Raw genomic sequence first — 23,807 nt, 5'->3', positions numbered from 1 at the left:
AGGTATGCAAGGAGATATAAATAGTTGTAAGAGAGGAATATTTTGGCCACTCTTCAGATTTCAAAGCTGCATACCCCCATAGCCCCCTAGCGAACTTAGACGAGCCAGGCTCGTCACAAGCCGTCTGTCACTTCTGGCTCCTGTTGAGTCCTGCTCATCATATATTTTTTGTTACTCTTGTGTTCGGTTTGCAGCGAGTAAGGGTCCTCTAAAAAAGTAGGCAAAAAAACCATTCTGGCTAGAATTTTGTAAAAAATAATCCATTGGCTTAAGTGGGACTTTGTGGTTGATCAGGGTTTTATATATATATATATATGCCATACACTTGATAGTTTTGCCACAAATGGAACATCATTCATGTCTTGAAGGGGTTTACAACAACCTGTTAGCCCTTGGAATTGAGCTAGAAATAAACCATATGCTTGCTTTATGACCTGAATGAAGGCTTCATACAGCAAGCAACTTATTTATCCAGTTAAGTGGAAACATTGAGAGAATTTGCAAATATTTGAAAATGAATATTTTAATCACTTATTAGGGATTTTTTTCATGAGGCACATTTTGGTTATAATAAGACATTTATCATTGATAACCTCTTACAGTGAGCATGCTTCAAGCCCTATAGCTGAACCCCTTTATAAAAGACATGGATGTAACAGACAATCGGGTATAAGAGACATCATTCACCCAAATGGTTGGCCGCCCTATGACTTTTATTAATTGGACCTCTTTTAACGAACATTGGATGTAGAAGACAATTGGATATGGAGGTCAAATTAGCCTTAGTTTGGTGCACAGTCTCGCTTGTAACAAACATTTTAACATTATATGCCGGCACCATCCATCGCCAGGTTCAATAGCAGCTACAGGGAAAACAAAAATAGGCACACCTGTGCCGTTATTATAATTATAACTTCAGCAAACAAAGAGCAGGTCAGTCAGCTATGAAATGACTAAGAGAAGCCCCTGCAGTGGGAATGCAATGTAGAGAAGCTCTTCAGGCTTGCCACGAAGAGCACAAGTGCGGCTGCATATGCGAGCATGAGCGAGCATACTGGGAGCGCGTGTTGGGTTCTCCAATCAGTGGAGCTTCCTATCACGAATTACCGTAGGTGTTGTGTCCACTAGTCTGAAGAATATAGCGAAAATTGTCAATTATGTTGCATTTCAGTATGAGCGACAAATCTATCTGGTAAATGCTAAGAAAATGATCAGCTGGTGCCGCTGACATAACCAAGTCATTGGGCCTAGAGAGCGAGACATAGCCAAGCCAAGACCAAAACAAACAACATAGAAACAGAGGTGGTTCTCCTCTGGCGAGGAAAAATAAACTGCTCTGCTATTCAGCCAGTTTCAACTCCACTCAGAAATTCCTCAATTTCAATATTGGGTTCTTACAGTGTTACCAGATATGTCGTTTTTTCTGGAGCTGCGAATCGCTAGCTACGGTGCCACGTCACATTGCGATGGCACTTTGCAATCGCTGCAAACACAGTTCGCCAACATATACAGTTTTTGCCTAGTGGCCATAAAGCTCTTGGCCCAGTTTTCAAGCTGGAAGAAGCTGTGTTGAAGAACAGCGTCAATGCAGCCATGAAGCAGACAAATATTTACAACTGTTTCAACTGTAAATAAACGTAAAAAAGTTGTGAGGTGTGTTCAGTGTGTGGTGGTCCACCAAGCAAATGCAATGAGTAAGTGAAAGCTATAAGAACGCTTTTGCTAAAGGATATATCATTCGTTACTGCGTATTTTAGCCATAGGATGCCTACATCACAATAAGGTCAGGTTAGAAAATGAGAATGTGGTACCCTGCTTATAAGGGACCTCTCATATAAGAGACAAAAACTGCTTCCTAGTGCATGTCCCTTATAAAGGGGTTCAACTATGATATATTGTGGCTATCAGGGGAGAAGGTGTACTTTGATTTATTTCATATGCTTATCCCTCTTAGCACTGACTAAATGGAAGCAAAGAACGGCTCATGACGAATTGAGCAGGCACTGAAAGTGAGAACAAATGATGCAGACTCAATGTGTGCATCCCCTCTCTGCCCATATTGTATGTGCGGACTGTATAAAATTTTTTGCTGGATCAGTATGTTACTGGTGAATACTGCTAGAAGTAATATACAAGCTAGTTTGTCTCGCACAGCTGAAGATTGGCAGTAAAGATTGTTCGAACTGGGTGAACGCCACTAATCATTCCACTAAATATTAATTCCATTTGCCCTTTGCATATGTTCAGTTTACGGAGGGAGTGAAATCCCCAGGAAGCTTATGCAGTTTGTTTTAAGCGTATAAAATGGGTTCAGTTTAAGCTCAGGCAACATTAATATACTCTATGCTCTCATTTCTTACAGTGCGCGGCATGTATTAATCACAATCTCAAAACCCAATTCTCTGTTCTAGTTATTGTGCGTCGCAGGTGCAGCCAAGTAGCAGCATACTATTGTAAGGTTGACTAGAACTCGGTTATGTTGTACAAAAGTTTTTTTTTTTCTTCCTGCTGCCCTTGTTTCCTACGCGATACGATAAGAAAGCATGTTCCTCAAAAAAATGTAATGGCAAGGCTCCAGAAGTGCAGAACATATTTGATCTCTCAGGTGTGCTCGCTATTGGAAATAGAGCGAGCACATTGCATGCTGTTTCCGTTGCATTCATTGTTCACTGTAATGCATGAAATTCTTTCTGCCTGTTACAATTAGCGGTCGAGTGAGGAGTACCTGTTTCTCCTGAATGCATTTTTTTGTTTTTGGACACTTTTCTGTCTACTTCCGCACATGTGCAGCATTTTCGGGCGGCTTCATCTTTCTGTTGGCAATTCAGGGTTGTCGTTGATCTGTTATAAGTTCTATTAGCGCAAGTTGAAAAAAATCTACTCTTATCACACTTTTTGTGCACTTTGACCAATGCGTTCACCGTAAGCTGTCTTCCTGTTCTGAGGCGTGCGCATCATCTTGGGGTAACAGATGGCATTCGTTACTGTCCTTGGGAGCCTCTGAACGCTTCTCAAGTTTACGACATCTCATTGGTGAGAATGAAGAACGCGAAATCACAACTAAGTGAATGCATAAAACATGCGTAGTCTAGTGCCAACAGCCAGCTTTTTTTTTTTTCCGGTTTGTTGCGCACCAAAAGTGCCATCTCAGAGCAAATGTGCCAGCATGTCACACGCATGTGGCCTTTATATCCGCGGAGACGAGTAGGGTCACATCACGATTTTGCAGTGGCAGCAGACAGGAAACAGTTCGGCCATGGTTACTTGAGAGTCAACTCTGGTCTGGTGAAGGCCTGGTTTCTAAAAGGCTGAAGTATATGTCTGCAATTCACAGGCTATTTTGGACATGGCAAAACTAATTAAAGCAAAATAAATATCCGCTATTTGTAATAAGCTGAGAGATAGTGGCTTTTTGGATGTATCGGCACTTAAATGCACTCTGACTTGGTATGTCAAGCCAGTGGAATTGCCTCCTCTCTAATGCAGTATGGTGCCGGTAAAAATGACCAAGATTGCTTTTGAAATGCAGTGACACTTAGCAGTCATCACTGAAATTCGATTGAACAGTAATGTCATAATTCAAAGTTCACCTGCTCAGAACAAAGGGGAAGCTGCGGTGCCAGAATACCCCCTAAGCATCATTTTCTGCACGCTACCACGTCACGTCTTACGCTGACTGAAAAGTGGGGAATGAGACTTCACTGTTCGGTTTAGAAGGTATTTATTTTCAGTCATGCTGCCGGTCATTGCAATTACTAACAATTATGCATTTAAAACTGACAGGTGACTAGGCTGGTATCACATTTTTAGGCTTCAATGTAGCTTTGTAGCCTTCTGCAATGTTGTAGTCACTAAATTAATTTTATTATATTGTCTTTCAAAGCTCCCATGACTTACGGTTGCATATGGGTACATTGAATTTAAGCAGTCTATAGAAAATTTTATGCATGAAAGTATGCTAATACAAGATCCAGTTGGTTTCCATACCTTTCTGTTAATTTTGTGTGATCACAAAAGGCACTATTATTCACTGTAGAAAAGGTGTGCAAAATTTGGTGCTAACTTAATTATGCACCATAATTCATGTGGACGGGAGCATTGCATGCGCTACCCAATAAGTGAGCACCCTTCAGCCAGCGCTTTTTCTTGTTTACAATGGAGGGTTTGAGCGAAAATGCAATGGCAAGATGTGCACTTCTGAACAAATTTCTGAGTAGGCAGTAGAGTTACCCCTTGGCCTCCACTGGCCAAAAGGAGCACCTTTGTGAAGGTGGAGCATTATATGCTTGAAAGAAGGTTGCTGTAAATGTGATACTTAATGTGCTCGTTGAGACCTTATGGCTGAAGAAAGGCGAGCAAGGGGCTCTTTTGTTGCTAGTGCAAGAGCTGGGTGTCAAAATCTGATTAGCGTCAAGAGGCGGTGCGTCACAAGATACGACAGTGTGCTGAACAAGCATTAGTTGCAGTTTTTTGCTACAGTTTTTTGTTCTTGCTGCAGGCCTAACTCTTGAAGCCTTGATTTAAAAAAAAAAAAAACGGCCTCAAGGGTCCTTGAAACTCCTTAAATTCCGTAAAAAATTTGCATTGATCTTGTTTACCTTTAAAAGGCAAGACTACATGGGGACCAGTAGTGCCCCTCAGAGGGTGCTGTGGTTGACAAGGAAAGGATGGGGAAAACAAAAGCAACAAAACAGCGTCTGGCCAGACCAATGTTGCCAGTTGACTGCTTTCTCTCTTCTTAAGGGGCCATAAATGCCATAAGGGGCCATAAAGATGCGCTTCCTGCTCCCCTTCCCCACTTTTTGCATTTTTTCTTTATATGTTTTCATTTTCCCCTTTGGTTATGCCCTTGTACAGACCATTCTGAATTACTTGGTCTCAAAGCAGATCCCACTCTTAGTGCATCGTTTTATATTATTTTGGTGGCAGGGGTGCCTGTTTTTTTGGTCTTCTCTCAATCTTCCACCCTCTTAGTCGCAAGCTCCTGTTTTCAACACCAGTGATGCTGGCTCTTAAAGGATTATAGACACTATTTTTGGTTGCATGTTTTATTCCTTGTAATCATACATAAGACATAACTTTACATGGATCGCCATGCGCTGTCTGCCTATCGGCTCTTAATAAATATAATCTAATTTCTTTTCTCACCTGTTCGTTTCAACAAGTGAGTGATGCTAATGATGTCAAGGTTAAGTCTGGGTGATGCGAGGGATGAAAAAACTGCAATATATTCTCTCATTCATCATTTTGTTTCACTGCTAAAGTCAGCCTTCCTCAAGAACTGGAGGCGCAACGAGTGAAGAAGCAGCGATTATATTGCAGTTTTCATCCCTCGTGTGACCTAGGCTTAACTTTGAAGTTATAGCCATTGCTCATCTGTTGAAACCAAAACAGGCGAGAAAATTAATTCAATTATAAATTGTTTAATGGTCATAGGCGAGTGCTCTGGGGCAATCCATTTACAATGTCTTACACATGTCATTAAAAAGAAGAAAAGTGCAACCAAAATTTTTTCTCCTTAGCCTTTTTTAGGTCATTGAGTGCAGTCAGCGTTATGGCATCATTTCACCTTTGCACTTGATGCATCAAAAGTTAAAGCACCATGCTTGTTTGAAAAAGCAAGTTTCAGAATAATCTACATAGAGCAAAGTGCATGTTATGCTAGAATGATGATTGGTGTGGTTACAGTTGATGTGACGATGGATGAGTGAATCGGCACTGATAAAATTACCTGAGAGTCGTGAAGCATATTTCCAGGTCAGCAGCATACAGAAGCAGCTGTACTGTTGTAAATCTCATGCATGCTTGCAAAGAATTTCCCAGAATGCCTGCCAATCATGGTGGGCACCAAATGTATGTGAGGCCACCTGATTGTACATGCCTCCGCACCCAAGACCACTTTATTTTTTAAACCCGGCATGGTGTTGAACTCGGCATGTTCTATGTTTGAAAAAGCTTTTAGGTCTGCACTTTGCAGACTTGACTTCGGATGTTGCTGCGGCCTATAGGTAGCGGTGTGCGTAGGCCAAAATTCTTGGCTCGCGCCCTACCCAGGCCTTTGTGCTGAAGCTTGGCCCAGCCGGCTTTGAAAGATCCTGAGCCCAGCCTGGCCCTGTGCCCAGATGTGCCATGTGCCTGACCTGCTACAATTGCAGTTGAAAGGACTACTCAAGATAATTACAAGATGTTTGAGACCTTTAAATACTGACCTCTCATATTTAAGATGAGAAATTTGGGGAATATATAGAGGCATAGCCTATGCATAGAATTAAAATTTTGTGTTATTAAGCAAGAACACGTTACTATTCATTGATATTTATTGATAAAACTTGAAGCATGTGTGGTACTCCTGAATTATGAACTTTGCTGCACTAATGTTTTTTCTGCTGTTTGAACTGGTGGCTGCAATGGCTAATATGTTTTTAGCAAGAAGAGCAAGTCTTAAGTATGCAGTTTTTTTGCTTCTCCAAGGCTCCACTAGCGCAAACTTTGAGCAAGTAGCAATTACTAGTCTCGCTCACCGTGGGCCTTTCACATGTGCTTCCACGTGTGCCTTGCACATATCATCTGCAAGTAGAGCCACGTTTGTATTTGGGTGTAATGCCAGGCGTTATGGACAATGCCAGTGTATGATGTAGCAGCAGTGGAGTTGGGGATGTGTGAGGGTGAGTGACCTGGCCTAAAATACGAGTCTGAGTCGCAAATTATTCTCAATGTAGCTACAGTCGAACCCGGATATATCGAACCCGGATATATCGAATTTTGGTTATATCGAACTCAAGGAATATCCCCTTGAAAATCCCATGTAAAAGTATAGGAAAGTCATGTCATATATCGAACTCAATTTCACCAGTCGTTCGATATATCGAACTCCGCACCACGTACTGGAAAGTGTGCCTTCCCCAAAGACGATTGCATCACCCTCGGCCGTTTGCCGCGTGACGTTTTCAAGCCACGCGCGGAAGGAATGAGAGGGGACAGTTGGGCTAGGGCAGCGCCGCGCGCATTCCCCAAAGGTGCGCGCATCTGCGGTTATCATTTTCCGCACGCCAGCATGTTATGTTTGCAATGTGTGAATGAACCAGAGAGATCCGGTGGGAACGAGAGGGGAAAAACGCGATAGAGCGAAGCGCAAGGGTGTGCCCATTCTTTTGCCGAGCTGTCTCTCTCCTTCCTCTTTCCCGGCCTTCGTTCGCAGTAGCACACGCTACGCATGCGCCAAGCCAGCTCTGCCCGTTTTCAGACAATGTCTGACGCTTTCTCCAGCGTGCGAACCCTCTGCGCGCGGCGGCTGACGTGGCTATGGCACCTGCAGAAATTAAGAAGCGGCAATTTTTTTTTCTGAGAGTCATCTGTTCTTATCGTTTTGCTGTATGCGTGCCGTAGCGTAAGATATGGCGTTACGAAGCGTCTTTTTTTTTTTGCGGGAGTCGTTTAGCCTTGCATGTATGAATCAACGAAAGCACGTGGTCAGCTGCGATCATGACACCGGCTTTTAGCATTTTTCGCTTCAAACAGCATTTGCGCCTACTTTATTACGCTTTCCAATGATTTTGGGGCAGTGGACTACGCCCGCCCCAAGCGCGGAGTGATAAATCGAACTAGGCTTGTGCAATCAAGCCATCACGGGCAGTCTGCCAAGTTCGCTCCCCGCCGCAGCAGTCGCTATCAAAAGGTAAACACGCCGCGCTGCATATCATCTTGGCATGCTGCCAATAAATTAGCTGTGGATGACACGACCGAAACTGAGTGGACATGCAAGCGAAAACAAACCTTGTTTTGTGAGCTGCCGTGGTGGCTCGTTGTGAAATTTTTTGCTCTGTCGCTGCCGCTCGTCGCTGAAATCCCTTGATTGCTTGCATGTGAGCGAGCTGGCCTTAATGCTTTTTTTTTCTAAATTCTCGAGTGCAAAAGTGGAGGGTGGGTTCATTATGCGAGTGAGTTGATTACGCGACAAATGCAGTATCGTTTTTTCGCATCGTAAGTGCCGTCCCAAGCCGATTTTTGTATATCGAATTATCGATATATCAAACGATTTCGCAATCCCCTTCGAGTTCGATATATCCGGGTTCGACTGTATAACTTCTATTGCAATATAAATAGGAAACTGAACCTAAAATGATCTCTTTCATTTTCAACACACTTGGTCCATCATTACACAAGCTTCCTGCTGCCCTCAGAAAAGTTCTTTGGCTGAGCAGTGAGCTATACACGTACCCCCTTCTGCACTTCTTGGTCCGAGGTGAATCGACGGCCCCTTGATGTCTGAGTGGACCAAACAAGCGGTAATCAGGGCCCGCAGTATGTGGATGGGTAATGTCATGCAATAACACACCTTTGGAGAGTAGTCGTTGATGTTTGCTTCAAATTGCAGGCTTTACATGTCAGTAAGCATATGACTTCAACAAGCACTGTTTATTGTTGTGCCTCTCTCTCCTGGTAATGTTCCTGTACTGGGCCTTTCACATCCCAAAAAAAGGGCAAGCATCAGTCTTCCTGCAGATGGTTGGGTTTTGAACTTTGTCACTGGGTGATTGTGGATGTTTTCGTCTACTCTCCAGCTCGTATTGGTGAATCCAGGTTTCGTTAACAGTGATGATTCTGTAAAGTCGTGACCGATTACCATAGATATCTAAATATTTTTGGCAGATGTCCAGGCGTGTTTGTTTATGCAACACTGAGTTGTTTTGGGACCCATCATGCACAGACTTTATGTAACCCAAGATTGTTGTAGATGATTTCGTAGGCAGACCCATGACTAATTTGCAGACGATGTGTGTGCCACTTTATCAATAGTCACTTGTCTTTTTGACAGAACCATGTCACGTGCATGCTGAATGCTGTCATCATTTGTGTCTGTAGATGGTCGTCCAGTTCCTTCCTCATGCACAACACTCATGTGACTATTTCTGAATTTTTCTATTCATTCATAAACACTGTGTTGTGGCAAGACACTGTTACTGGTATACCGAAAGGCTTTAATGGATTGCAGCCCATGACATGCCTTCCAACCACAAAAGCGGAATTGCCACTCGTTATTCTTCTTTTGAGGAACAAACTTCTAACGGAGCAGCCATGACCCATCTGCAGTAAAAGAAAAAAAAAAATGGAGGAATTAGGATTGAAATTTTATAGCAGTATCACAACAGCATAACAAAATGAGGACAGAGGCCAGCATGAACAATGCAAGAAAAGTTCGTACATCAATATTGCAGATAGTTTTTACTCACCCTCGTATAAGCAGATAGTCAACTTGTTTGTTTAGACAGCTGTTCCAGTCATTCACGAGAAAGTAGATACACTGAGTGATCAACTGCTGTTGCTGACTGCAGAGCAGTTTTGAACTATGCCCTAGGCCTCATTTGTTTGTCATCTGGCAGCTGCTTAGTGGGATAGTCAAGGGCTTCCCATCCAAGGTGCAACGGTACATCTTCCCATCCAATGCCACATGTTGGTATTGCCTTGCAACGAAATAACCTGACTTGGAAATGTGCCTGGTTGACCACTCTTCCCTATTGTCGGTTCGTGCAAGTTTGGGCAGTGTAGTGCATTTTCAATGATTCAGACTTCCAAAAGACCAGAGATTTCGGTTTGAACATTAAAAGGGCGCCTTAATATGATCTAAAGCCAAATACAATTTTCTTAATGGATATTTGTGCATATGAGTAGAATTTTGGTATCTTTTTTTCTGTTCTGATATAGCTGTATAAATTAGCACAACACAAAATATGGGTAAAAGCTGCTGATTTGTTCATTCTATGAGTACCCCAGCTGGCCTGTATAGTTGAAAAATAAGTTGAAAAGTTGTCAATAATGATTTGAAGAAGGTAAGCAATAGAGTTAAACCGTGGCATTTCAGTGGATTGGAAGGATGTGCAGTGTATTTACTTACTCGCGTTTATTTTACCGTAGGACTCAAAGGAAACCCACTATCCCCAGAACTGCTCACCATGTACAATGAACCTAATGGGACTGCCAAGTTGCTGGCATATCTGTTGGACAATCTCGTTGGTGAGTGCTCTCTGTTCCGAGTGCTGTTTGCTTGTACTCTGCACCTCTCCCAGTAGTGCAATGCATATTGCTAGTGCTGGAAGCTGTTAGACACTGAGAAATGAACGGCGGCATAGAATGAGAATGCCATTCACCCCCTCTGCTAGTACCACAACCAGCGTCAACAAACTATCCAGTCAGTGGCATGCTGGGTTCACCAGCTGTGTGGAAGCATTGGCATGGTACATTTTCATAAAACTGATATGTCAAATTTTTATATGCCTGCCGATGTGCCTTATGTTGGGAAGATTGAGCAAGCAGCATCCCTTTGATGAATGCTGTTTCCAATGTTATCAACACATTGAAGGTGCCTCATTTGACAACCCATAAATGGGCTTGTGCTCAAAAGTACTCTCTACACTTTGTGTTGGTCCATTTCTTTGCTACCCCTGCCATTTGAGAATGTTAACTGAGTGCAGGGGGAGAACAAATGCATCATTGATAATCATGCATGCCACACAATTGCGATCATCAGCAGTCTTCATTAGGTAAAGAAATATACCTTTAAGCACTTCTGCTGGGGCCCTTCCAATGTACTCCTGACAAAGAATCGCTCGAGGCAGAGAAGCCTCGGCTATGAATCAGTTTTTCCACATGTTTCAATATTGGCTGCTTGATGAGCAAGCCATCTATCTCCACTAGTAGGGCTCAGCCACTATGTGATTGCTCCATAGTGCTCCAAGATAGCTCTTCACTTGTGCTTCTTGCAGCACACATTGAATCGAAAAAGAGAGGACAAACACAGGGGCACTACAAGAACTAAATGTGAAACCATAAAGCCAAGCAAAGTACCAAACATGAAACCATTGCACCTTAATTGCCAACTGTGTCGTTCCCTTTAGCTTAATGTTAGACATGGGTTACATGAAATGTTTACGAAATTTTATTATGAAGGTACCTGATATAGCCAGGTTTGTGGCAGGTATGCTAGAACAAACTGCCTCTTCTGGTTCACAAGATTGTGTTTTGCATTTTGTTTTGTTAGGTGGCTCTGTTTTAAGTTTGACACAGTGTCTTATTTCATTTTTTGGTCCTTATTTGTTTTGTGGCCGCACAATGCAGGGTGGGTAATTTAGCTCTTTATTATTTCTTTTTTGCTAGCTATGAAATGCTTAAAGAAATATGTTCCGGCCTCATCAGATATCTTGGAGGTAAAGTTGAAACTCGATTTAACGAAGTTTAGGGGAGCCGTGAATTATTTCGTTAAATTGAAAATTTCATTAAAGCGAGTGTGGCATTTTTCGGTCCTATAATTTGGTACAGTAACATTCGATTAGAAGGTGCGGCGGCACCGAAAAAACTACTGCGGCATCAGACTTGCGAAGCCTTAATGCTCCCAAAATGAAATGTGGCTAGTAAAAATGACCGGCAGCGCTAGCGGACAAGAAACAGAAATTGTTACTCACCAAGAAGAGCCCTAGAGGGCTACAAATTTATTTTCCAGCAATGAAGTCGGTGATTTTGCCTGTGTGCATTTTGTGAGCAATGACCACACCGATTTCTCGTAGGTCAGAAGTGCTATGTATAGCACTCTAGGCCTAACAAGCTGAGCTTGAGAGAAGCATGCACTCAAAGACACGGGGAAATATCCGCAGAAGCACAATGGCGAACGAACCACACAAAGCACGCCACAAAAAAAAGCACCGAACAGCGAACCGTCCCTTGGAATGCAACGCGAGACGTTTTTTTTACCACTGTCACCATTGGTGAATTCAACAGAACACTGTCAGTGCACGTTAAAGAACCCGAGGTGGTCGAAATTTCCGGAGTCCTCCACTACGGCGTCTCTCATAGCCTGAGTTGCTTTGGGACGTTAAACCCCACAAACCAAACCAAACCATCAACAGAACACTACAAAGAAGGTGTCCTGCACTGTTACTGAGGGTTCGCAATCAAATTTAGGGGTGCTTTCTATAAAATAGACCGAAATAAGCCCCTTTCCGCCTTCATTTTTCGAAAAAAGGTTCATTAAATCAAGACAGATCACGGAATTGATTTTGTTATTTCGAGTTAGTCAAAGCATTGGATCCTCTGGATGTCTGAGGGGGAATTACGATATCTTCATTAAATCAGTACTTTTGTTAAATCTGATTTCGTTAAATCGAGTTTGACTGTATTATAGAAGTATTTTGACCATGCTCACAGGTGTTTGTGTATAGTTAGCGCAATTAAATAATGAAATAAGTGCCTTCAATGGGGCCTTAGTGTGCTTTTTGATGGTACTTGCTGTGAAAGAACTCATTTGCTTTGATTTGATGGCAAAAAATTGTGTTCAACATATTGAACAGCATGAGCAGAGCATACCTTCTGATTGTTTGAGAAGGGAGGAGTGATCAGTAGTTCTGTGTTCTGCAAATCCAGGAAAGCTCAAGAACCTAGCCAGAAAATATAATTGCGCTGTATGCAGCTTACTTTGCAATGTGTGCATTTAGCATTAAAGGGACACTAAAGGGAATTTTGGTTTTGGCTGTTGCCACATTGTTTCAGATGATTTCTGGCCCGGTCAGTACTAAAAAGTGTGTGCAAAACACCAGCATTGTAAAGCTATTATAAGGTGTTTTAAAGTAGCAGCAGTTTGTTTGTGCAAGGACATAAAACTGCAGATGGTTCCTTAATAATATGCCACAAAAGACAAAAACAAACAAACATGCAGAAGTAAACTATAAGAAAATAAGCTGCTGGTAAGAAGGGCTGATGATTTTGTAGGCAAATGAAATAGCCCAAAGTACATTGCTCTTTTCGGCCACTATTTGAGAAAATGCATGTTTGGAATGGGCTAAGTTAAGGCGATTGTGTGGCAAGGTCCAAAATATATTCATAAAGCAGGCTGAAGACTTCTTTTTTATCTTACCTCATCGTACGAGGTCGCAATGTCGTCATTCTTCGTGGAGCGTCATCCAAGTGCTCGCTCATACTTCACTAGGCTGCTAAGCTTCTGCAGCCAACCTCCGTGGCGTCTTGCGTCCAGCGCAGGCTGGCCAGACCACATGAGTTTTTTTTTTTTTTTTTCTTTTTGCACCGGTCACAGCGACGATGTGTCCAACGGGATTTCTGCTTGGTCCCCGCATATCGTTCGCATATATGCGCCAATCTGTGTCAGGGCAGCTTTCGACGCGACCGCGCGAGTTGACGGCGAAAGCAGCGCTCATAGCTCCCCGTCCGGCGGACAGGCACTCGTGCGCGGACGTTCTGGGCGGTGCACGGCGGGTCCGACCTAATTCGACCATCCGGCGGCTACCGTTATTTTCGGTTTGGGGCCAGATGGCGTAATGCTGCCCCCGCTGCTCGGGGCTGATGTCACCGCGCGCATTGGTGATGCCACGCAAAGCGGGTACCGGTTGAGCGCGGATGCCGGGCTTCTTTGAGGGAGGGAACCAGGTCCTGGGTCCAGGTTGCCGTCAAATTCGGGGGCCGCGGTTCAAGCTTTTCTGGAGACAGCTATGCACTTGCTTGCAGACTGCTTTTAGAAAGCTTCTGGGCGGGGAGTAGGTGCGAGAGTCGCGGAAGCCGACGGTGTGAGCGTTTTGCCTCTGAACTTCTCACCATGCCTTCTGGGCCTTGTTCTGCGGCTCACTTGCAGGCCACCGAGAAGCGCAAGTTTTCACTGCAGTGGTTGGGCGTTGTCTTGAAGATTGATACAAATATGGCTGGTTACACAATGCCTTAAATTTGCGGGCTCATTTACACCCAAATTTACCTTCGAGCCTGCCTCTTTCTTCTTTCTTTTTTTTTTTTTTTTTTTTTTTTTTTTTTTTTTTTTAGATTAAACTCGATTACGGCTTGTACTGTATAGCCACTGCCTGCGCGCGATCGTGACGCGGTCGTGCGCTAACCTCCTCGGTTTACTTTTCTCCTCACTGAAACCACGACCGTTTGCTTTCAGCGGAAATATCGGTGGAAAGTGTACAAAACATTTATGTGCAGACTCTATTCGAGGTTTAACCGGTTGCTACAGCGAATGCATCCGAAAATTCTTTAAACTCGGGAATTTGGAATAGAAGGGAACTTCTAATACTGGGGATAACTGTCAGCCTCGGCGGACGTCAGTAACTATAAAAAAAATTATGGGGGACACTTAAGCTCCGCCTCTAAGGGCATGACGCGATAGTGTATACTATTAAACCCCACATAAGCCCCGCTTTAACCAGATCGTATGAACGTGCCTCCTGGCAGGCTGGTCATGGGCTGGTTCTGATGTCACCCTCCCATATGGAAGGAGAGGCCCGAGTTGGCACCTCCTGCCACACCTAAAGACAGGCAACGCTACTAGGGACCCTAACGCTACGTCCAGATAGTCAGTCGGCCGGGCCTTTAACGTTGTCGCGTTAAAATGGACCTAATCAAAGGCTAATTAACAAAAATCATTTCTTCATAAATTGCAGTGTTTAGTTGAGTTTGAAGTCATGGATAAGACAGCGTTTTTTTTTTTTTATTATTATTATTATTATTATGAACAAGTCATCCATAAAGCTGTGGGGCGCGATAGAAATGCGGCGTTTCCTCGTGCGAAAACTACTTGCCGTGGCTGAGCGTTTGATCATGAGAAAATTTTCTTCCTGCCTCGAACTGCCTATTTCAGAAATTCTGATATCACTGATTCTGACATCCGTAAAGTAAACCGTGGGTGCATTCCGGTTTGTACGAATTCGTGTAGCGCAAGCAAGTACCACCTTAAAACGAAATACTAAAAAAAGGAAAAAAAGACCGCTGCTAAACCGGGCAAAATTTAGGCGCGAACGAGCTCCCGCTTTTTAATTGAAGCAACATTTGGCATGTGTACCGGCGCTGTTCGATCGTTTCGAACTTATACGTACGTGGCAGTACCACCGTCTTTTTGAGTGTATTTCACTGATAGAGCAAACGATCGCGTTACAATTCCCCCTGGTAGTTTGCCAGACTTAAATGCGTTCCTGCTGTATAAGAGGAGTACATGTAGCCTCTTTATGTGCGTGCGCTAAGGTCAAGCCATTTGCGCCCATTTGGCCGTATTTTCTTAACAGCGCGTGGTGGACGTGCCGCCGTGCGTAGAGCGGCTTCGAGAACGGGCTCACTATCTGGCCCGCCCGTTGCTGCCGTGGCTTCGACAGCTCCGCGCTGTCGGGCAGTTTATTCCGGCAGCAGACATCGCGTATGGCCTGTGGGGGCACTCCGCGAGTGGCTTCTTCCCTCTGGGCTGTCTTTGTCCCGCTGCGCGCTCTGCCGGCCACGCTTGACCCACAAAGCGCTGTGGCGCGCCTCTTTTTCGGCAGCCGCTCTTGGGGCGAGGAGGCCCTTTGAATATCGGGCAGGAAGAAGCGCCGGAGGGAGCGAATGCCGCTGGCTGAGCAGTTCGTTGCCGTCCAAAAGCGCTCCTATGGTAGGGGGGTATTCGCCATTACACAACGGCCCGCGTTCTGGGCCTTTGGGTGCACCATAATCTGACGCGACGCTAGTATATTCACGAGCTCTCGTTCCCATCGTGCTGTGCACTCGTGTAGTCGTGTGTGATTAAGGATACTCGTAGCAACGTTGTAGCGTGGCGCTCTTCTTGGGTGTCTGCAGTGATCCGCCCTTTGGGCCGACAGGTACTCATTGCACCTCTTCAACTGTAGATGGTCTCGTGTCGTAGAGGCTCACCAGATCCATCCGCTTCTTGGGTGGCTCTGCTGTTCATCGTGCTCATAGTTTCGTCTCGTAGGCAGCGGTGGTGCTGCTCGTCCCGTCGCCGCAACGGGAACACGTAAGCACACGCGACGAGGCGATTAGCGAGGTCGTCCCGTTATGTCGGTCGACGGGCAGGCATGATTTCGTTTCTGGCCACTTTCGCCGCATTTCGTTGCCACGCGACGATCCCCGTCCTTCGCAGCGCGTCGTTTGAGCATTTTGCACCGTTTTCTCTCGCCAAAAATGCTTACAGCGCCCGTGCTCGGCGCCTGCCGCAGGCTTTGTGTTGTTGGTGTCCGTCTTGAAGGGTCTTAAGGCTATTGAGCACTCGAGTAACCAACTTTTGAATTGCATAAGTGGCCCCTCGTGCCACCGTTCGTCCAAGTCGCTGTCGTGTTCAGCAGACGCCCTTCTCCTTCTTTGATTACTCCGGTGGCATTGTTTTCATAACGAATTACCTCATGCTCTTGCTACCAGTGCATTGTTCTGCGGCTGACCTCCTGACACGGACGACCGCGAACTAGAGTGAACGGAGCGTGCTGCGCGGCTTCTTGTGCTAATAGGTGACCTTGTTTATTTGTTTGCACCTCATATGCCATTGGTTAGGGTGCATGAGTCGTTAATCCACGTTTTGATCATGGGCGCAGAATTGCAGTAGTGCGCTAAGTCGGCCAGGATTTGATTCCGGTCCTTGTTTGTACAAGGATGGACGTGGCGATTGCTGGCTCCGGCCAGTGGTGGTAAATGGAAGGAAGAAAAAGGCTCGTGTCGGCTGCGAAAAGTACCGAACATTGATAGCGGTTATCATAGTTCAATAATTTGCCGCGTAGCTTCTCGCGGCTGTCCATGAGTCGCGCACTTTTTTTTTTTTTTCTTTCAAAGCGCAGAACTGATTCGTGCGCAACGCGAGGCGAAACGTCGACACGCGATGTCGTTTGGGGAACGGAGCCTTATTCGCAAACGTTAAGCTAGTTCCACAGTTATGCAACATGCACGTGTGGCGGGGCACCCGGCTGCACCAATGCACGTCAAGCTTTCTGGGGCACCACGTTTAAGTGTGAGGCATTTAACTGACAGATATTGTAAAATACTGTTGCTGTTAGCCCCCGGCCCTTGCGGCCGGATTTTCGCGGGCGGACGATCCCGCGTTTAAAGTGCGTCGGGTGCGTACTGCGCATTAAAGGGCAACTCCGGGGGTTTTTTGACATTCGAATATTCCAATAAAAATTTTACTGTAGATTCTCCTCTCCGTCCTGACGCATTCTACAAAATTTGGCCGCCGTGCGATAATCCGTTCGCGCGCAACACGACTTTAAAATATGCTGTTTTCATGGCTTAAATTGAGACTATTTCGGCCGGCAACACTGAGTTTCTGACGTCACAAACAGTATACCGGCGTTACTGTCCACTTCCCGCATGATTATGAAATTGTGAGGCTTATATTGAACTACCTCAGACATTTTATGCAATGCTTCATGATTTCCATGCTTTATTTTCACCATCCAACGCACGTACGAGTGTTTCTCTAATACTGAGTGTGACGTCACCATTTCGTCACCTGGGACGTCATTTCTGGCCGTGAAAGCAGTTTCGGTTTCGATTTGCTGTTTTTTCTTTTTAAAAATACTTCTAATTGGAATTTCGAAAAACGGTTTTTTGTGTTCGAGTCAGGACGTGTCGAGGATTTTAATTCAACCAAAAACACAGAATGATGGAAAAACCACCGGAGTTGACCTTTAAGCTCCAACTTAAGGATATGACGGGCCAGCGGTCCTCTCTAATTGCACTCCTGCTCATCAGCATGCTGTCGTAAGATACCATTTTACGTGAAGGACCGCACGACATACACGTAAACTTCCGCGTGTTCCGTGTGGCCTAGTCGATAGCGTGGATGATTCGCAATCCGGGGGTCGTGGGTTTGAATTCCTCTTAAAATGTTCTTTGAGCCCAATCAATTACTTTTTAGAGAGCTGAATCATTTGAGGCATGTGCCGACCGTTATTTCGCACTTCACGTGAACGTTGAGTGTCAGGGATGTTTGAAATTCCCGCGCAAGGTAATACGGCTCTGATGTCGTGACCCTGTCGACGATTCGGGATTTCTTGCAACACGGAGCCCTTGCTCGCAGAGAGTATTTAAAACTGCCATAGAAAACGAATGGAGTTCGTTTTTGAAAATAATTGTGAGGCAACTGGGGAATATTGGAAGATACCTTTACTACTATATTGCCCCGAATGCGGGATCAAATCCCGGCCGCGGCTGCCGCATCTCGATGAACGCGAAAAGCAAGGTGCCCGTGTGCTGTGCGATGTCAGTGCACGTGAAAGAACCCCGGGTGGTCGAAATTTCCGGAGACCTCCACTACGGCGTCTCCCATAGGTTTCGGGACGTTAAACCTCGTTAAACAAAACCAAACCACAAAAGCAGGAAAATTTTTATTCTGAACTTTATCCTGCAGTTAAGACTGCTACAGGAAGCCAGTAGGGTGCGTTCTCAAACACGAATAAAAAATACGTCTGCCAAAATCGGGTTATATATATTGTTACCAAGCGGAAAGCCGATGAAGACAGGAGACGGAACATGACCGATGGCGATGGCAAATGACGTTTAAATGTTGCCGGGCCTAGCGCGAGCGCTCCTGTCAGCGCCACTGCCCGCTTCTTCTTCCTTGAATTGTCCGTAACATGACCCGGGGCCACCGAGCGATCGTCCCGATCGTGGACGAGGAAGTTTAGCGATGTTGATGATTTATGGCATGATGATGAGCGTGTCTGGATGCTTGAAGAAGAAGAGGAAGAAAGAATAGAACGGCTTGCCGGTACGATGATTCCCGATAAACCTTGGCCCAGGACACTTTCGGGCCACACGTTGCCACGACTTGATGGCGGAGGCCAAGGCACGCACCGCATGGCATAGGCAGGGGAGGATGTCTTGAAGTGTAGCGGTGTCTTGGGTCGGTGGAGTCTTTGGTCGGCACATCTGGTCAACGGGGTCACGTATGGTTATTCGGGTCTCTTCTTGTGTCTTGTGGTCATGTGTGGCGTCTCGGGTCAGTCTCTCCTTCGTCGTGTCTTGTGGTCGGAGCGGGGAGGGGGGGGGGGGGAAGAAACGGCAAGATCTTGCTGGGTCCGGCAGGCTGGGGAACAGCCATGCGATGCCTCCTAACCTTCATCCGACGGCGCAACAAGTCGCAGGACACCGAAGCTCCGGACCAGGATGAGGGGGTGATGATGAAGTACCCCGCACCTCCAACCAAATGTTACGAAGCGGCAAGCCGATGAAGACAGGAGACGTAACATTACCGATGGCGATGGTAGATGACGTTTAATGAATATTCCCGGCCTAGCGCGAGCGCTCCTGTCCGCGCCACTGCCCGCTTCTTCTTCCTTGAATTGTCCGTAACAACAAAAAACGCTCATAAACTGCTCAAAATTTATCCCAAATTTATTTCTGAGTTTTATGATGCTTCCCTACGGCGCGGTTCAGTTGTCCACAGAGCGTCTTTCCTTTCCTGTGAACCACTTATTATTATTATTATTATTATTATTATTATTATTATTATTATTATTATTATTATTATTATTATTATTATTATTATTATTATTGCGCGCAGTACATTGGTTTTGCTTCCGTGATGACACTGCGCGCAGCTGGCAAACACGCTCAGAGCTTCGTCTTCGACTGACTGTCGGCTAGCGACGCGATTGGTTGATCAGTGTGCAACGTGGGGAAGCCTGCTGAACGACGGCCTTCGATTTCCTCATGTGGACACCGCTAACCGCGAGAGAGCGTCTCGTTAGTTTTCTCCTCGCACCGCGTTCGTTTTGAGTCTGTATGCGGAGGGGGTACGACTGCGTACGAACTGGGTAATAGTGTACCGGTAATTGTACATGACGTCAGGGTGGGATTCGTCGTACGATTGGTCAATGCCAGCGGCGCGTCCGACTAAGCGGTAGCTGTCGCGGCGGCTCCACTCCAGGGAAGCGTGTCACGCAAGGCCCGCGTCTTCTGGCGCGCCGGCCGGCCGCGATGACCGAGCGCGGTCTGCTCCATCTGCGACAAGTCGAGTGTTTCGCTCGCTGTTCAGGACGCTACTCCGCCGTTCTCTCGGGTATGCTAGTGGAACGAGCAGCGTGGAAACGAACGAGAACCGAACTTATACTCTTATCTAGGGAAAAACTACATATAGGGAAACCTACGCTTATCACCCGTACTTGGGAAGTAATCATTGTCTTCGCATGCCAGTAAATGCATACGGTACCATTCGGTACAGCTTCGATATCAACTTTATAATCGTCACTTAATGTATGTTTCGGAGCCTGGTCTTTTTTTCTTTTGCTTAGAGTAACCCTCGTTGTAGCCAGTGGCTTTGTTCGAATAAGCGCCCTTTCCGAAGTCACTCATGCCGAAGACCAAATTATTCGAGGTTTAGCTACGGCGGAATCCGCTTGTACCGAAGAGCGAAGCTTTGGATGGTGACGCAGCTGTGCACAAACGTTTATCTTGCGATTTCTTACTTTTGCTTAGTGGCGAGATAACCAGCGCTGCGAAGGTCGTGCGTCCAGGCAGCGCCGGACAGTGGTGGCTCCATATCACTCGGTATACTACTACACTTGGGCGCTGCAGCTCGACGTCGTCTTGGCCAAACCAGTCTTCTAGCAGGCATTGGTCAGGGATTCTGATATGATATGGCGGATGGGGAGGTCATCTGAAGCGACGAAATGGGAAGAGGTAGGGGAGGGAGCCCATGGCTCGCGCTGCACTGCATGACTGCACCGGTACTATGAAACCAATCGTCGCGGATATGAGTGCAAGAGCAGTGCAGTGCAAACTCATGTTGAGCAGTGCCCAAGGATGCGGGATCGAATCCCGGCCTCGGCGGCTGCTTTTCGATGGAGGTGAAAAGAGAGGCGCCCGTGTGCTGTGCGATGTCAGTGCACGTTAAAGAACACCAGGTGGTCGAAATTTCCAGAATCCTCCACTACGGCGTCTCTCATAGCCCGAGTCACTTCGAGACGTTAAACCCCACAAAACAAAACAAACCATCTTGTTGAGCACAAAACGCTGGCGACGATGCTACCTACTTGGTGAGCAGAGGGCCACTTGTAAAGCGATGCAGTGATTCCTCTCCCTCCATATCTTTTTTTTGTGTGATAAAGAGATGGCGCGTAAAGTGATATAGAAATCATTCAAGAACGCGCGTACGCCATCGAACGCGTCGTTTCACTAAACCCGTGCGTACGACTGTCGTTCGCGTCGCTCCCGTTTTTCGGAACACCTTATATGACGGTCTGTTCGCCATCTCGCTGGCTTAATTTGTAGAGATGTTTTACTTTGCTTTTAACCCTCCGCCATTGAAAAGAATTCTGTATTCACTGCTGGTCGATGCGATCGAGCCTGTGCTACTTTTGACAAGGTCGTTGAACCCTCAGGTCATTTCTGGCGATCATTTGTGCACCCTTGCTCCGCCTTCCCTAGTCCCATTCTTCCTTTTATTTTATTTTTTCATTCTTTGGGGATCTCTGACCCGACAGTGCGGAGTTCAGGGATTATGCATGTTTCCTATTTGAACGTGGAAAGTATTACGCAGAGCTTTGCTGATTTAACGCCTGAATGTAATTTTCTTTTCTTTCTGATCTGCAACACAACCTGGCCGAGAGAGAGTGCACAGGCGCGCGCTTTGCTAGGCCTTGGCGAGCCCCATTTCGTTGTCAGGCCAGCTCCGTTGAACACCGGGCAGGACGGACTGTGTGCCCAGCCATCTCGCAGCTGCGCTCTTCCTAGCTGTGGCTGGTTGTCCGGGGGGAAACTACCTCGGCCGCCCCTGTTCGAATGCTGTCGGTTTTCAGGACGGCCGCGACTTGTGCCGCGTTAGTCGCGCGAGCACGATGTCGCGACGCGGTCACGCCGGTGGTCCACTCCGTCAACGTGACCTCGTGTGCCTCAAATGCCCCCTCCCCTGTTTGCGGCTGTCCGCCGTCTTCGCGGCCCTACAAACGTGCGCAGCCCGCGTGCTCTGGTTTGTCGCGCCTCGGTGCCACGCGCGCGCGCGTTGGCCACCAACAACTCGCACGACGTCCACTAAAGTCCCAAGGGGCTTTAACGTCCACCGATACGCGGCGCCTACTGGTGGCGGCCGGAGGAGACAATGGCGTTGGTGAAACAATGGGGTCCCCGACGATCCCGCCCTTGGCCCAGAACTCCCGTGGTCCGTTGCGCGAGTCCTTTTTTTTTTTTTTCTTTTTTTTTTCTGCGGGCAGGAAGGGGGCTTCTTGATCCGTTTGGTCATTCCTCTTGACTCCCCCGCCGAGCCGCTAGTTCGACGCCTAAATCTGGACGCCATTGTTCCCGCGTGCGTGTTTTCTTCTTCCCTCTTTCCTTTTCCTGCGGTCGCTTTTCACGTTCACGGTAAACCCGTTTCACTAGCCAGAGATGGACCTTTTGTTCCAACGCCAAGAAACGCGCGCATGGGCCGCATCGCCTCAGTCGGGAATACAACGCAGGGCGCCTCGCCGTTCCCTCCCTGTCAGCACGCAGTTCGATGCGATGGCCACAGACGTACTGTTCCGATCAAAGCCGTTTCCCCCTTCCCGTTTGGTACAGACGCCACCGTTGCTGGCCGATGGACGAAAGGGGCTGCGCGGTTGTCACGATGAGGCTCGCACGCGGTCTGCTGGAATGCGTGCCACGGGCTGGCTACAGCGTGGACTAGAACATTTGACGGGGCAGCCGATGTGCGAATCTAGTTGTTCGCAACCTCGTTGAGAGCTACCTATAAGTGATGGCGCCAGTCGTAACGCAAAATCATATAAAGCAAATCAGTTATTCTACGTCATTTTAAGAGCGAAACAATGGGTACTTTACACGTGATTAAAGGTTAATTGAAACGTCGTTAAAAACTTTGCTTGGGAGGCCTCTCGACTAAAGCTTCAAGACGGACATTTCAAGTAAAAATGTTGCGCAAATCAAACAGGACTGTATAGTTAGGAGATATTGCGCAAACTGGCCCAGCAGGCTGCATTCTTCAAGACAGGCTTTATCACATACATTAATTTTTTTGTTCTGATGAGATGGTTTTTTAAAATGGAAGATTGAAGTAGGCACGCTGAAGTAATCTGACCCGATGGCGCTTACGGGACTGCTGCTGGCCTCGACTGGGGACTTCTGCGTCCTGGCTGAGGATTTCTTGCTCAGTTCTCGTGTAGGTTTTCCTTTATTTCGGCCTTTGCAGGGTTCCATTGTAGAACATTTTGCACATTCCCCGCGTCAAACTTACTTCTCTGCCGGTACTTGCGAATTGAGGCGTGAGCCGTTGGACAATATGATATCGCGTTAAAAAAGTGTATCCCGGTGCCTGTGATAAAACAGTCGTGTCGTTGGTACTTCGGTAACCATATAGGCGCCTGGTCTACACTGGTGCAGGACCAGGTGGTTAAACTCGGTACGGAAAGCCGACGTGCTGAGAGAGTGGGAGGAACGTTGCGACGTTGGCGAAAACGTCAGAAACGAACGTATTCATCGTGTCACTTCCTGTGACGGCAGTTCAGGGAAAATTGACGAGGCCTCTTCCAACGGGAAGTCGGTGTGCCGCCATGATTCGGACGGGCGGGCTTCTGTGGGAGCTTTGATACCAGTTCGCATGCATAGGAGGTAACATCAACGGGAACACGCGAGCTAGTAGCGGTGCTGGCCTGTCGAGCGCCTGCGCTTGTTTCTAAAAAAATGGAGGCACGCCCCATCGCAAGCACGAAGAATCGTAAGCAGAATTTTTAGAGCAGTAAGAACTTTAAGTCAGTGACATTGTTTTTAAAAGAGCAGTACGCGAGCACTTTTCCGTGGCTCCGGTTTTTCCAACAGTCACTGGCGCGCGATCGCTACGGGCTCGCGTGTTCCCTTTCACATCGCTTCCAGCTGGTGACTGCACTTTCGTCAGTACAAAGTGTCTTCTTTCACCACCGGCCATTGCTGAGCCCCAGTCGTCCTGCCGAATAAGGACAAGTCGTGCTTCCCTCCCCGCTTTGTTGTCGAGAGAAGGCAAGGAGGCCCCATCAGTATACTGACGCTCGTTCTGGGCGGAGTGAAGATTACTCCCGCGTTGTGTCTGGGATCTCTCG

The 23,807-nt window shown here is 46.5% G+C and overlaps 1 protein-coding gene across 2 annotated transcripts in view; it reads left to right on the top strand.

Moving 5' to 3' along the window:
• Positions 1–23,807, top strand: part of twin (CCR4-NOT transcription complex subunit 6-like twin) — a 144,728-nt gene that overhangs the window by 17,722 nt on the left and 103,199 nt on the right. For both annotated transcript variants that reach the window (XM_084589667.1, XM_084589669.1), the window contains exon 5: positions 9,913–10,011. In XM_084589667.1, the coding sequence (XP_084445793.1) occupies positions 9,913–10,011 (99 nt within the window). The remainder of the gene's footprint in view (positions 1–9,912; positions 10,012–23,807) is intronic.

This window comes from Amblyomma maculatum, chromosome 1 (genome assembly GCF_055883805.1).
Source record: "Amblyomma maculatum isolate TAMU_Amacu chromosome 1, ASM5588380v1, whole genome shotgun sequence".
In the NCBI taxonomy this organism is placed as follows: domain Eukaryota; kingdom Metazoa; phylum Arthropoda; class Arachnida; order Ixodida; family Ixodidae; genus Amblyomma; species Amblyomma maculatum.
This window is presented reverse-complemented; position numbering and strand designations above follow the sequence as displayed.